A 13418-nucleotide genomic window follows, 5' to 3' on the forward strand; every position below is an offset into this window, starting at 1 on the left:
TTAAGACCATGCAGTGTGTTTCATCAGTCACAACATGCAATGTGTGGATGAAGGATACGAGAGGGTTGCATGAGAATTGCATACGAAGTACATTTACCACTTCGTTCTTGCGATCGATACATGGCAAGTTCTACATTGCAAGGAAGAGCCTGGTGTAATCTTGCAAACTGGCAATTTTCCGCCCTCTATGGTCTACTATGCGTCATCTCGTGCACCATTAGTATGTGTTTGAGTCACAACGGGCGTCAGCTGCAATCCGACCGCGAAGCGGGGGGGGGGGGGGTTCATAAAGCTGTTCTTAAAGTTACGAATGACTTAAGAACGACTGGTGATTAGTTCTGATGGGCTATACTTATCAGAATTTCAATAATTCAGCACAAGAACTGATCACCAGTCATTCTTAAGTCGTTCGTAACTATAAGAACAGCTTCATGAAAAAAAAACCGTATATACAATAAAATACTCTGCGCACCCATAGAGCACAGTTAGCTGGCCTTTTAGTACAAATATACGTAGACACTACAACCTCTGTGATACGTATACAGTGTATATACATGTAGGCCCTACCTACTTTTCCCTTCAGTACAGTGTTATCCCTATCTTCATTTATTGGTTTTCCAGTATGAAAACGTTATACCATTGCAATGAAGAATAATTTTCAAAATTGCCATTTCTCTTTTTTCTTTGTATATTAGTCTTCATTAAAATTCATTAAATTCTTCCGTCGAGATTTTTTTATGCAACTGATTGTTAGTTTTTTTGGGTTTTTTTTTTAATGAGATAAAGAAGTTCATTTTCATATGCCTTAATGTAGACAAAGCATACAAGCAAGCTACACAGATAAAGAGAAAATGATATGACATGATTTATATTGTTACCTGGGCCCCGTTTTATCAAGATATAATCGATTATAAATTTCCTTACCACACAGGCTGCCATAGACTTATGATAGAAATCAACTATACGATCAATTATAACTCTTCATAAAACAGGGCCCTGGATTAGTGATCAACAGAAAAATGCAGAAAATTGATCTGATTGATAAAACATGCATGAAATCAAGTCTGATCGATCAATTCTTGTCAAGTCTGGAAATCTGCTTCATAAAGACGTGGTGTTATTGGAATTTTAATATCAATCAGTCTTGACGTTGTCTTGCTTGACTGTAAGTTTAATAGCATTTAACTTCAGGCCTGATTATTGTCGATTAAAAATAAAAATTCTTGACTATAATCCTCACTTTGTTGCATTAGCATTTAAACATATATACTAGAATAATCGTATGTAAGACCAACAAGACACAAACACAGGCATTACATGTTGTTACAATTAACAGACAACACTGAAGAGAAAAAATACATAGTGTACATGAAGTATGAATTCAAGGCACTTTATTAATACAATCTCAATTCTTTATTTTCAACTGTACACTGTATGGAAATATAAAACATCATGTAAATTAAGAACTCAGATTTTTGCAGCATGACAAATAAGGCTAAAAAATCAGGTGCTCTAGGAATTATTCTCATACGGTAGTGAGAATCAGAGGATAGGTGCAGTCACACCTACATATTATCACCATGGACTTCTGGCAAATGGCATACTTCAACATAAAACAAAAACAAAAATGAACAATCAATATTGTTTTCATTGAAACACTGAATACAATCACATTATCGACAAAAGAGAATTGCATTAATGTATGCCATTTACAACATAGTATCTTTCTGAGGAAATAGTCCTCATAAAAATTCAACAATTTTAATATTTTGACAAATATCAGGCATTATGAGTGCTGTTGCAAAAAAAAAAAGAACCATCAACAGATAAGTCTTTTTTACATTGTAAATCAATTATTGCACACATTTCACTTGATTACTCCCTCATTTCCAAAAGAATCAAACAGATTACAGCTCATTTCTGTGGTGACATGACATCTGCTTCTGCTACAATTGCTCTGGTCTTATTTTCTCCAAGGTTATCGGGGTAGGATTAGGGTTGTGATAAGTTCTAGTATTAGTTAGGTTTAGTTTGATGTGAGGTTTACGATTAGGGGTATGGTTTTGTTCTTGGGTAAAATTCATGTTTGTCTAAGCATGCAGATATTTCATGGGAGCAATTGTTGCAGGAGCAATGCAATGGAATCCATTTCCGTACATGTCAATATTGATCATTACATGACTGCCCAAAGGATATTCTGTGATTTAGCAAAGGCCTGTTGCATATACATGTACATGCATGCAAGTGTCTGATCCAAAATTCTGCAGATCACTGCACTATTATCCAAGCTCACTACTGACTTCGAGTAGTAAACATCCACCCCAAGTGAAGGAGTGCTTATATAAAAACAAATTAGACAGATATTAGAAATTATCAAATCAAATTAGAAAGTATAAAATTAATAATATGCTCATCTAAAACATTTAGATGACTGGTGAACTATAGTTAATCTGAAAAGAACTGGCTACCTTGGTAGGCTTTCATGATTGATAATCAATAATCCTATCTAACTGTTACATAAGCTTCAGTGTACAGTGGAAGTACACCGTAATTTGACCAGTATGTCAAGAAGTCAATTAAATGACTTCACTTCTCTCACCAATGCATAGAAAAATGACTTGCAGAGAAATATAAGGATTTAAAGTTTTGATTATTATGCTATAAGTTATGTACTTTGCACAGAATGCTGTCCTTGGTTCATTGAACAGAGTTGTACCACATTTGTAATTCTGAAGGCCATTTTTACCCTCCCCCCCATATGCAGGCAATACTCATGTATACCCTATTTCAGTGTACAGTGCTATATCCAGATGACCACTTGAAACATCTTAGAGTGTTGTATTATCATATTTGTTTTACTTTTACATTTTCACAACTGTATAGATTTCAGCAAGATCAGTTTTAAAGGTACAGTACGCTTTTTGCAACACAGGCATCCAAAGACAAAATTGGGTGAAAGTCCCTTTCAGAAATCGGCCAACAAAATACCAAAATGCATGTCCTAGCTGTCATTGCCTGTAATTTCTTGTCTGAAACAAGTACACATATGATCTCTTTTGCAATCACATCAGGAGAGTGTGGTGCGGTACTCATCGTTGATGGCTCTGCCAATGATGAGCCTCCTGATCTCGCTGGTTCCGGCACCGATCTCGTTCAGCTTGGCATCGCGCAGGAATCGACCAACGGGGTAGTCATTGATGTATCCATTGCCCCCTTGATGAGAAATGACAGTCAAATAGATACAGTTAGAGTGAGTCCTATCTTGTTTCACAGCATAACTTTTCATCCTAAGAACTGATAGAGTTATCATATCAAAAAATATATAAAAAATCATGAAACTTCAAAACACAAATAAAAAGTTCACTTATTTTTACTATGATCTGTATGTAATTGAAAGTTCAAGTGCTGTCAAAGGAAACCCCATACCCAAAGAGCAATGTGGATTGAGTGAAAGCAGCAACATTAGTAGAACACATCAGTGAAAGTTTGAGGAAAATCAGACAATTGATGCAAAAGTTATGAATTTTCAAAGTTTTGATGTTGGAAGCACTGGATTTAAGGAGACTACTAGAGGCTATGACATATGTGTGGACAACAATATAAAGAAAATATAGAGGGAATTCCACAAAAACTCCTTTTTCATGAAAATTACACATTCCATAAACTTGATACTGACACATGTTAAGGGTAGCAATTATATTAGTTAGTCAAGTGCTCTTTCATTATGCTAGAAAAGTGATTATTTTTGTGTGTGGAATTCCCTTTATATTTTCTTCATATTTTTGTCCACACATGACATCATAACCTCTAGTTGTCTCCTCATCCAGTGATTTCGACACCAGAACTTTAAAACTTCATAACTTTTGCATCGACTGTCTGATTTTACTCAAACTTTCACTGATGTGTTCTACTAATGTTGCTGCTTTCACTCAATCCACATTTCTCTTTGGGTTTGGGTTTCCTTTAACTTAAAGCTTTTGCATTGGTTTTGGGACTCAGCAAATTCAGCATTGTCATACATCTATGCTGTGACATCGCAAATTGTGGTATTGCTCTCCATTTCCCTATAAAACAGAAATTACACAAAATCACATCGTTTCAATTCTGTACAGATGACAAGTCCAAAATCTCAGACATGTCTGTGCTATAGAATGTGTGGAAACATCGCATGTTTAAAAATCTTGAGCAGAGTACGATTTTTTTTCCAGCAGTTCTGAAGTGAAGATATCATTTACAAGCTGACATACCATCTAGAAGACTGAAAGCCAAGGAATTGTAAGACCAGTCCAAAGAACTCACAAAATATCAAAGTTTATTTAGAGTAACATCACGTATATATCACTTAATCAAAATAAGAAGATTCACTTTAAGTAAACATAATCATCATGAGCATAATGTATACATCTTTGGACAAACAACTGAGTTCACAGGCTAATATCACTGCTCTGGTCCACCAGAAAAAAAAGAAAGAAAGAAAAAAGCTACACTTGGCTCCAACAGTCAAATGTGACCCTAATTTCATGTACAGGGAAACCCCGTTATAACGAGCTCGGATATAGCGAGATACCCCTTATAACGAGGAGATTCTACTGGTCCCATTTTCATGTGCACATACTAAAATAGTAGAAACGTGCATACGTTTATAATAAGGAACCGGTTATAACGAGGAAAAAATGGTGGTCCCACCAACCTCGTTATAACGAGGTTTCCCTGTACAAATTTTGAATCAATGCAAAATAATACCAGGTCCTACTTTTAATATGTCCTAGCATATAAGGATATGTTGACTCTTTCCTGACTGCGCACAGACACAACACAAAGACACACCCCTAATATCCACATCACACTGATCTTCAAGTATATGTAGTTCTATGAAAATCTAGTAGTTGGACGGGATGACATCTATGAACATGGAAACAATAGAATTTTGAGATCAAATTTGGATGCCAAGCACAGACACAACAATTACCACATAAACAAAGGCATGAGAGAGCGATATATCAAGTCAATTTCACATGCATGGCTGCATACAGAGTAAATCAAACACTCGAAAGTATGCCACTCGAAGTACCTGCCACGCCTAGGGCTGATCGATTAAGGGGGGACAAAGCTCAATATTTACATTACGTCAACACAATGGGAAAGGTTAACCTCTGATGAGTGTTTGTTTTAACCTTGCTCATTCTAAACAGTTGTGAGAGGGCGGTGATTTAAAACTGCTTTTCATATCTGTAACATGAATGTTTTTTTGGAATCACAGTTGACGCTAAGAGCTCACAAAAACTTATTTAAAGGCATAATACACCATTTGCACATGAAACAAAAACCCAGCATTAGTGCTTTAAAATACAGCTGTAGTTCTAAAATGTGAGTTAGGGATAGAAACAACCACTGTAACAAATCTGAACCAGTATAATCGATGTTAAGTATTGCTAAATATACAAAATGTGAAAAATAGTTATTATTAAAAATTTTCAAGACTAAACCGTCTTAAGTTATTGTTTAATGAGAACTAGAACTGTCGCTATGGCAACTGGTATGCCTCCGCCATAATGTATGGTTCTCCTAATAGGTCTATAGTACAATGTCTTGACAACGTGTGATGACAGTTTCACATAATTGGCTAAATGTTAAAATGACAGATTTGTCACAAATGTGTTCAATGTTCACTTTCCTTGAGCTAGGTTTAATTGGATGAATGGCTATTCTGTCTAATAGTGCAGGTACTTTGGTATTTGAAGATTTATACCTGACTTTTGACCCTTCCATAAGTTTAAGAAAGAAGTGAAATTTAGCTCTTTCACTTGACCTTTGAACTTTTGACAAGAAACTTCCATGAGAATCTCTTTTGGGGAATACATGCATACATGTACACTAATGTTTCAACAAAAATCCTTCAGGCATTGTATAGATAAGAGGGAAATGGTGACATTTTGATGAGTTGACCTTAACCTTTGACCCTAACCTTTGACCCATGACCCCTAGATGATCACTGCCAGTTCGTACATACATATGTACTAAGTTCCATGAAGATACCTTGAAAGATTTGTAAGATATGGAGAAAAAAAGTGAAATGTTAACATTTTCACTTAACCTTTGACCTTTGACATCTGACCTCATGACCCAAAATTCTTTCTGGTGAATCTTAATTTGGTAGTTCATGTATACACTAAGTTTCAAGAAAATACCTTTAGGCATTGCATAGATATAGAGGAAATAGATTTTGAGCATTTGACCTTGACCTTTTGACCTTTGACCTTGAGCATGTGCACCCAAAAGTTGATAGGCACAACTTCGCCCACTCATACATACACATGCCAAGGTTCATTAAGATACCTCAAAGCGTTTTTTTTTAGTTACGCTGTCCACAAAAATTGATTGCGGATGGAAGGGTGAATGGACGGACAGACGGACGGACAACCCGAAAACTAATGCCTCTGGCAACACTTCGTGAGCGGAGGCATAAAAATAGTATTATCTGGTTATATTCTAGGCTTTATCGCAAAATTTTTCTATGGTAGGATGTTTTGTGATACAACTGACCTACACATATGTATCAAAAGTAATATCTTGAACATTTTTAAATTACTGCTCCCAAAGGTAAACAGGACCCCTCCTCCTCCTCCTCCTCCTCCTCCTCCCCTCCTCCTCTTCCTTCTCCTCCCCTCCTCCTCTTCCTCCTCCTCCTTCTCCTCCTCCTCCTTCTCCTCCTCCCCTCTTCCTCCTCCTCCTCCCCTCCTCCTCCTCCTCTCCTCTTCTTCTCCTCCCCTCCTCCTCTTCCTCCTCCTCCTCCTCCCCTCCTCCTCCTCCCCTCCTCCTCCTCTTCCTCCTCCTCCTCCTTCTTCTCCTCCTCCTTCTCCTCTTCCGCTCCTACTCTTCCTCCTCCTCCTCCTCTCTCCTCCTCCTCCTCCTCTTCCTCCTCCTCCTCCTCCTCCTCCTCCTCCTCTTCCTCCTCCTCAAAGCCTTCCTCCTCTTCCTCCAAGCCTTCCTCCTCTTCTTCTTTTTTACCATCATCATTACTACATGTATCTCTATAATCAGTTTATCATTAAAATGATTACAATTATCATTACTGCCATCATCAGCATCATCATAATCATCATCATCACTAGAATTGTCAATATTTTTGTTATTTGTCATGTGTCGTCGCATTAGCCATATAAAGTCCGAGGTGATAAATGGAAGAAAAATGCATGTAAAGCAGCCGTTGGCAATAGAACAGTCCTCTAACTTCCAAGTTTGTTTCTGTAATATTTTCCTTGCAATAAAGCAGGCCAATTATATGTGGATTTAAAACTTAACATCTGGAAAATTCATATCTGCCATAAGCAAAATAGAAAATTTATTTTCTCTGACATTATTTGGCTTTGATGGTGATGCATCATATTTTCTTTCTTATCATTGCCTCACCTAGACACTGAATGGCATCAAGGGCAACCTGGGTACCGTTCTCCGCTGCAAAGAGGGCAACAGCGGCACAGTCCTTGTTCGTGATGTGGCCTCTGTCAATAGCCCTGGCGACATTGTAGACATAGCTTCGGGTGGCATTGAGGCGGGTGAACATGTCGGCCATCTTTGCTTGCATCAGCTGTTGAGTTAGAGTTCAAAGAGGGCAAAGTCTGAAATAATAACCAGTGGTGAGAGCGCTTTTTGCCCCCATGTAATCACCATCAGAGTGTGCTGTAATGTCTGACAGTCATGAACTTGAAACTGCACATTTTGGATTTACAAGACTGTTGCAACATATATTGCATACCCACATTGCAGATCAATTTTTCTACAACTTAAAGGGATGGTGGAGTTTTGGTTGAGACAGGGTTTCAGGTTTCCATTTTTTTTTTTGGTGAAAAAATGAGAAAACTACTATGAAATATAAAAGTACACACTATTCTAAGAGAATTCAAAGTTTATTTGATGAAAATCGGTTTTGAAATGGCTGAGATATCCAAAAACAAAGAGGTTCTAATTCAAAGTGAGCCCTACCTTTTATTACGACCACCTTCCTTACTATGCATTTTGATAACTCAGCCATTTCAAAACCAATTTTCGTCAAATAAACTTTGAATTCCTCTTAGAGTTGTATGTTCTTTCAACTTTCATTAGCGGTTTCTCATTATTTCACCAAAAAAAAAGATGGAAACCTGAAGCCCCAATCTCACCCAAAACTACACCATCCCTTTAAATGCAAACACTCAATATAATGGTTACTGTCACCAAGAAATGTTGCTTTTCCTTGAACAATTATTAAAAATCACATGTCCTCACATTGACTATATCATGAAATCTGACCAATATCCTCCTCCTCTCTCTATCTCTCTTTCCCTTTCTACGGTTTCATCTTCCCTTCTTTCTCCACCTCCCCCCCCCCCCCCTTTCCCATTTGTCATACTTTAAAGAACAGAGGGGCAGAATTTGAGCATATGACTTTCAAATTAATTAACACTCATAGACTTCAAACATGTTTATGCCCTTCATATCAGACTTGGAGGACTGGTACCAATGACAAATATTACTGACAAGAGATTGAGTAAATGGGACTGAAAAGCAAAGATGAAGTAACAGACAAAGCTTGACAATCTTACCTGGAATTCTCCTATTGGTCTGCCAAACTGCTTCCTCTGGTGAAGATATGGAATGGCAACATCCATACATGACTGCATGATACTGGAGGACAGACAGTGAGAGAGGCAGTGAGAGAGGGCAAAAAAAAAAAAAACAAACTATGACACAAAGTCTGGGAGAGGGCGCTGTTTGTAAAAATCTTGACAACCTGTATAATATACAGGTTGTCTGATGAGACTAAATGCACATATGTTTAACAGAGCTTGTATATCATGATGAGAGCTTTTTAATTCTGCATTAGCTCTGGTCCAAACTCAGAAGAGAATCAAATCTATCCTTGTAAATTATGCTATTTGTCTGAGGGCTTGTTTAAAACATTACATAACTGTGTTCATACTTCATACTGTGCCGAGTGATAATAGTAGTCAAGATTCCTCTTTCATTACATTCCATTTTATTTCATTTTCGTCGAGAGTATACAATATAGCATTTGCATATAAACAAAGTAAAGTACAATGTGACTTTTGCATATACCAAATGAGATATTGAATACTTTCGTCGGAAATGAAATGAAATGAACTGAAAGATTCCTCTGCTTTTTATCTGTCTTTATTTTCATGGCCAACATGAAGTCATAATATTTCTTGAAGTCATAATATTTCTTATCATATTCCACATACTAAGAATGTTGCAATAGGATTGGTCCAGGGCTGATCACGTGACGAAGCGTAGTTTTGCCCATCACATCACCTGAGAACAAAAGTTCGTTACACTCTATGTTGATAGTCCCTTTTGTTTCGCTGATCTCCACACAGTCCACACAGTCCTAACGCAAGATGAGTAGGCGCAAAATAAAAGTGCGTTGCACTGTGGACTATCATGTGACCTAGGTCACTTGATTGTACACAGTGCAATGCACTTTCACTTCGGTGCCGCGCGGTGCGCGCAGCAACTTCATTGTTTTGTCATCTACGCGCACACGTAGCCTAAGCCCTAAGGATACCTAAAGACAGCTAAAACGGTTTCAGATGTGGAATAAAATGGGAATTTCTAGGACACTAGATGTGGAATATAAAGCAAATAATCAACTTTTAGTTTCAGGCAATGAGACAAACTATCACTTCCTCGGCGATCGGAATGTGTACGCTATCTTTCCTCAGCTGCGCTTCGGAAAGATAGCTACATCCAGATCGCCTCGGAAGTGATAGTTTGTCCCATCACCTTCACCAACGTTGATTATTTGCTTACTGTCTAGCTTCTGCAAGACATTTTTTGTATTGTATAAGACAATTGCTTGCCATTACTTCTCCCGACAATAGAGGGATCTAGAAAAGTGATGGTAAGCTAACTCTGGTTGGACTGTACTGGTGCACGGAATGTGCTGCCTCACCCAACAGGCGCCGCTGCTATGAGGAGTCGCTCTATGTTCAGTCCACTCATAAGAACTCTGGCTCCTCTGTTCAGTCCGCCAACGACATTCTCCACTAGACAGGACGTAGAGATGGACAAAGAAACCCGAAGAAGGGTTAGATCAGAACAGACCCGTCTGGCACATTTGTAAAAGAGGTAAACTCAAAACAAACAAAGTAGGAGGGTTAGATCAGAATAAACCTGTCTTGTGCATTGTAGATAGTTAAAGGACAAGTCCACCTTCATATACGTAAGGATTGAGAGAATGCAGCAATATTAGCAGAACACATCAGTGAAAGTTTGAGGAAAATTGGACAATCCGTTCAAAAGTTATGAATGTTTTAAGTATCTGTGCAGTCACTGCTGGAAGAGAAGACTACTACAGTGTATGATGTCACATGCGTACAACTACATAAGGAAAATAAAAAGAGAATTTCACAAAACTTTACTTTTTGAAAAAGTGCACATTTCTTCAACTTGGTACTGACGTATGTTAAGGGTAATATTATTCCCCCTACCTTCTGAAAGAGAGAAGTCGAGTGTTCTTTTGTTATGCGAGAAAAATGGAATTACGTTTAATTTTCTTTATTCTTTCTTTGTATCGTTGTACTCATGTGACATCACAAGCTATAGTAGTCTTTTCATCCAGCTGTGACTGAGCAGAAACTTCAAAAATTCATAACTTTTTAACAGATTGTCTGATTTTGCTCAAACTCTCACTGATGTGTTCTACAAATATTGCCGCATTCACTCAACCCACATGTCTATGAAGGTGAACTTGACCTTTGACCCTTTGTTTGCTGATTGGCGCTCAAGCTGGAGCTTTTTTCGCTGATAAACACTGATGCCTGAAAAATAATTGTCAATAATGAATAGAGATGACCTAATCCCCAATGTGACACCATGGCCTCGATGTTGATGTGATGCACATTTCCACACCAGAGTAGGCTTGCTTATCTGTGACTTGTATCATTTGGATGGGTTACTACATGCATGGAAAAAGCTTGGCAAACTATAAAGCTAAATGCCTGGGCACACAAAGGGCAAAGTATGAGAAATCTATATAAACACTTAAAGGTACTGTTTACCCTTGGGAGCACTAATTAAAAGATGTTCAAGTTATCACATGTGATGCATGTATGTGTAGGTCAGTTGTATCACAAAACATCCGACCATATAAAAACTTTGCAATAAAGCCTAAAATATAAGGAGATATCACCATTTTTTTTTTCACTAAACCATAACTGTACATGGTTTAATCTAGAGACAATTTTATCATACCTATTGTTAACATTTTGTATATCTATTAACACTTTACATTGATTACACTGATTAACTTTTTTTATACACTGATTGTTTCTATCCCTAACTCACATTTCAGAACTATTTTGATGCACTAAAGCTGAGTTTCTGTTTCATCTGCAAATGATAAAATATGCCTTCAATAGTGTGGATGCAAATGGCATGTCTATTTCTGCCCATGCATAACAAAAATGCACTTTATGTGTAAATATGGTAGAGAACTTCACAAGGGTGACTTCGAACTTTTAAATTAATCCTCCCCTCCCCCATGAATATAAAAGTTGTGAAGAACTCCTTTACATACATACACACACACACACACACGCCCCCTACAACAAAAGGATCCGAAAGTCGCGGGAGGAAAATTTTCCTAAAATGACATGACATTATTCCCTTACTCTTCCACTTTAATTTCATAAATAAAACGACTCATAAAAGTACTCAGTTGCAGAGATATCGGTGATTTAATTAGCGCATATTGAGTGGTTAGGAGATCAGCGTTTCATGAAAATCGCCTTCAAAGTTTTCCTTCCGACGCTATCATGATCAAGGGGAAACAAGACAGTTTTCACCTCTTGACAATAGAAGGTATGCTCCTAGCAACCTCCGCGATGTTCATTGAAGTTCAGTGCCAGCAGTCTACGCAAGACCAATCAGTAACCAGGATGCCACACACTGACCAATACGATCACTCCCTCTTTGATGGGGGTGTAGTCTAGCTGCGGCGCTAAATCCAAATCTTCAGACAAGTTTCTGTTCCATTGTGAAGTTGGAAAATCATGGCCCAGAAAAACGCTAAATTCTTGCCTTTCCTTTGATCATTTAGCTTCAAAATTTCGGCAGATGATAGGTGATGCATTAGAACAGAAATCTGATTGATTTGACCGATTTTGATGATCTGACTTCAAACTATATTTTCTTGGCTCAGCCATCAGCTACTTTAGGATCCTTTTGTTGTGTCACATACACTCTCAAAATAAATTTGGTTTACAAAGCTGCTCACATTCATCAGCAGTTTGACTCACCTCTGAAAATTTCAATGGAACAAACAATGTAGACAGCTAGAAGAAAACATGCCTTCTGCTTATTATCATCTTACAAAACCAGATTTACAACACACACAAAAAACAAAAACAAAAAACAAACAAATCCTAGGACTCACCCGGTACTTTGCAGTCCTCAAAGACAAGCTCACAGGTGCTGGAACCCCGCATGCCCAGTTTGTCTACCTTCTGAGCTGACTTGAACCCTTCCATTCCCTGTATGATGACATCATCAAGAAATATACAGGTGACTCCCATTTTAACGAGTCCTCTGGACCAACAATTTTCTTGAGTTACATCAAAACTTCAATACAGCCAAACAAAAAAGTATATAAAGATAATCATATAGAAAATGATTTTGGGGACCTGAATTTCTACTTGGTAATAATTGAATTTTGCTATAACTATCTTTGTTAAAACGGGAGTGCACTGTAGACTAAAAACATTCTCTTTTACCCTGCAAATAAGACCAGTACCAAGAGAGACAGCTCACTACACAATGTATAAGACAAAATTCTTCTGCACAAACCAGTCAGATAGACAATATAAAGGCAAAACAACAACAACAACAACAACAAAGGACAAGAGAAGAAGCCTGTACACATAATTTTCTTTATTTAATGTGAAATACAGGGCGTGTTATAAAAAATATACAACTTTACCACATCACCACCAGTTCGACAGAATGCTAACAGAACACAGTGACGTACATCTGATTATTTGATGCCCGTGTAAGCCTCTCTGCTGACTTGATGCATGAACTTTTTTTTTCAAATAAATGAATAACAAGATTCTTAACCTTAACAGCTCCCTCACTGTACCCTTTCAATGATGAATGTGGTGACCCCATCCTTGGCCTCGACCCCAAGGTCTGTCTTGGCGTAGACCAGAAGGACATCGGCCTCACAGCCATTGGTAATCCAGAACTTGCTGCCGTTGAGGACGTAATAATCACCTGACAATATTACACAAGAGAGTGAGCATAATTCAAAATGACAAACTAAAATAAAACAAAACAATGTGACATTACAGGATTATCAATAAGACACTGGATGACCAGTTCGGGGTTCGCAAAACTTAAAGGAGACCTCCGGATGATTT

The 13418-nt window shown here is 37.8% G+C and overlaps 1 protein-coding gene across 1 annotated transcript in view; it reads right to left on the reverse strand.

The window, feature by feature from the left end:
* Positions 1 to 3021: 3021 nt before the first annotated feature.
* LOC139745658 (isovaleryl-CoA dehydrogenase, mitochondrial-like) overlaps positions 3022 to 13418 on the reverse strand; it is a 37076-nt gene continuing 26679 nt past the window's right edge. The window contains exons 6-11 of the mRNA XM_071656053.1: positions 13139 to 13272; positions 12437 to 12533; positions 9953 to 10046; positions 8583 to 8664; positions 7411 to 7588; positions 3022 to 3213 (exon numbers count right to left, since the gene is read on the reverse strand). Coding sequence (XP_071512154.1) covers positions 3068 to 3213; positions 7411 to 7588; positions 8583 to 8664; positions 9953 to 10046; positions 12437 to 12533; positions 13139 to 13272 — 731 coding nt within the window. The 3' untranslated portion in view covers positions 3022 to 3067. The remainder of the gene's footprint in view (positions 3214 to 7410; positions 7589 to 8582; positions 8665 to 9952; positions 10047 to 12436; positions 12534 to 13138; positions 13273 to 13418) is intronic.

Source organism: Diadema antillarum, unplaced genomic scaffold, assembly GCF_040938485.1.
Source record: "Diadema antillarum isolate AM-2024a unplaced genomic scaffold, OU_Dant_1.0 seq00001284_RagTag, whole genome shotgun sequence".
In the NCBI taxonomy this organism is placed as follows: Eukaryota; Metazoa; Echinodermata; class Echinoidea; order Diadematoida; family Diadematidae; genus Diadema; species Diadema antillarum.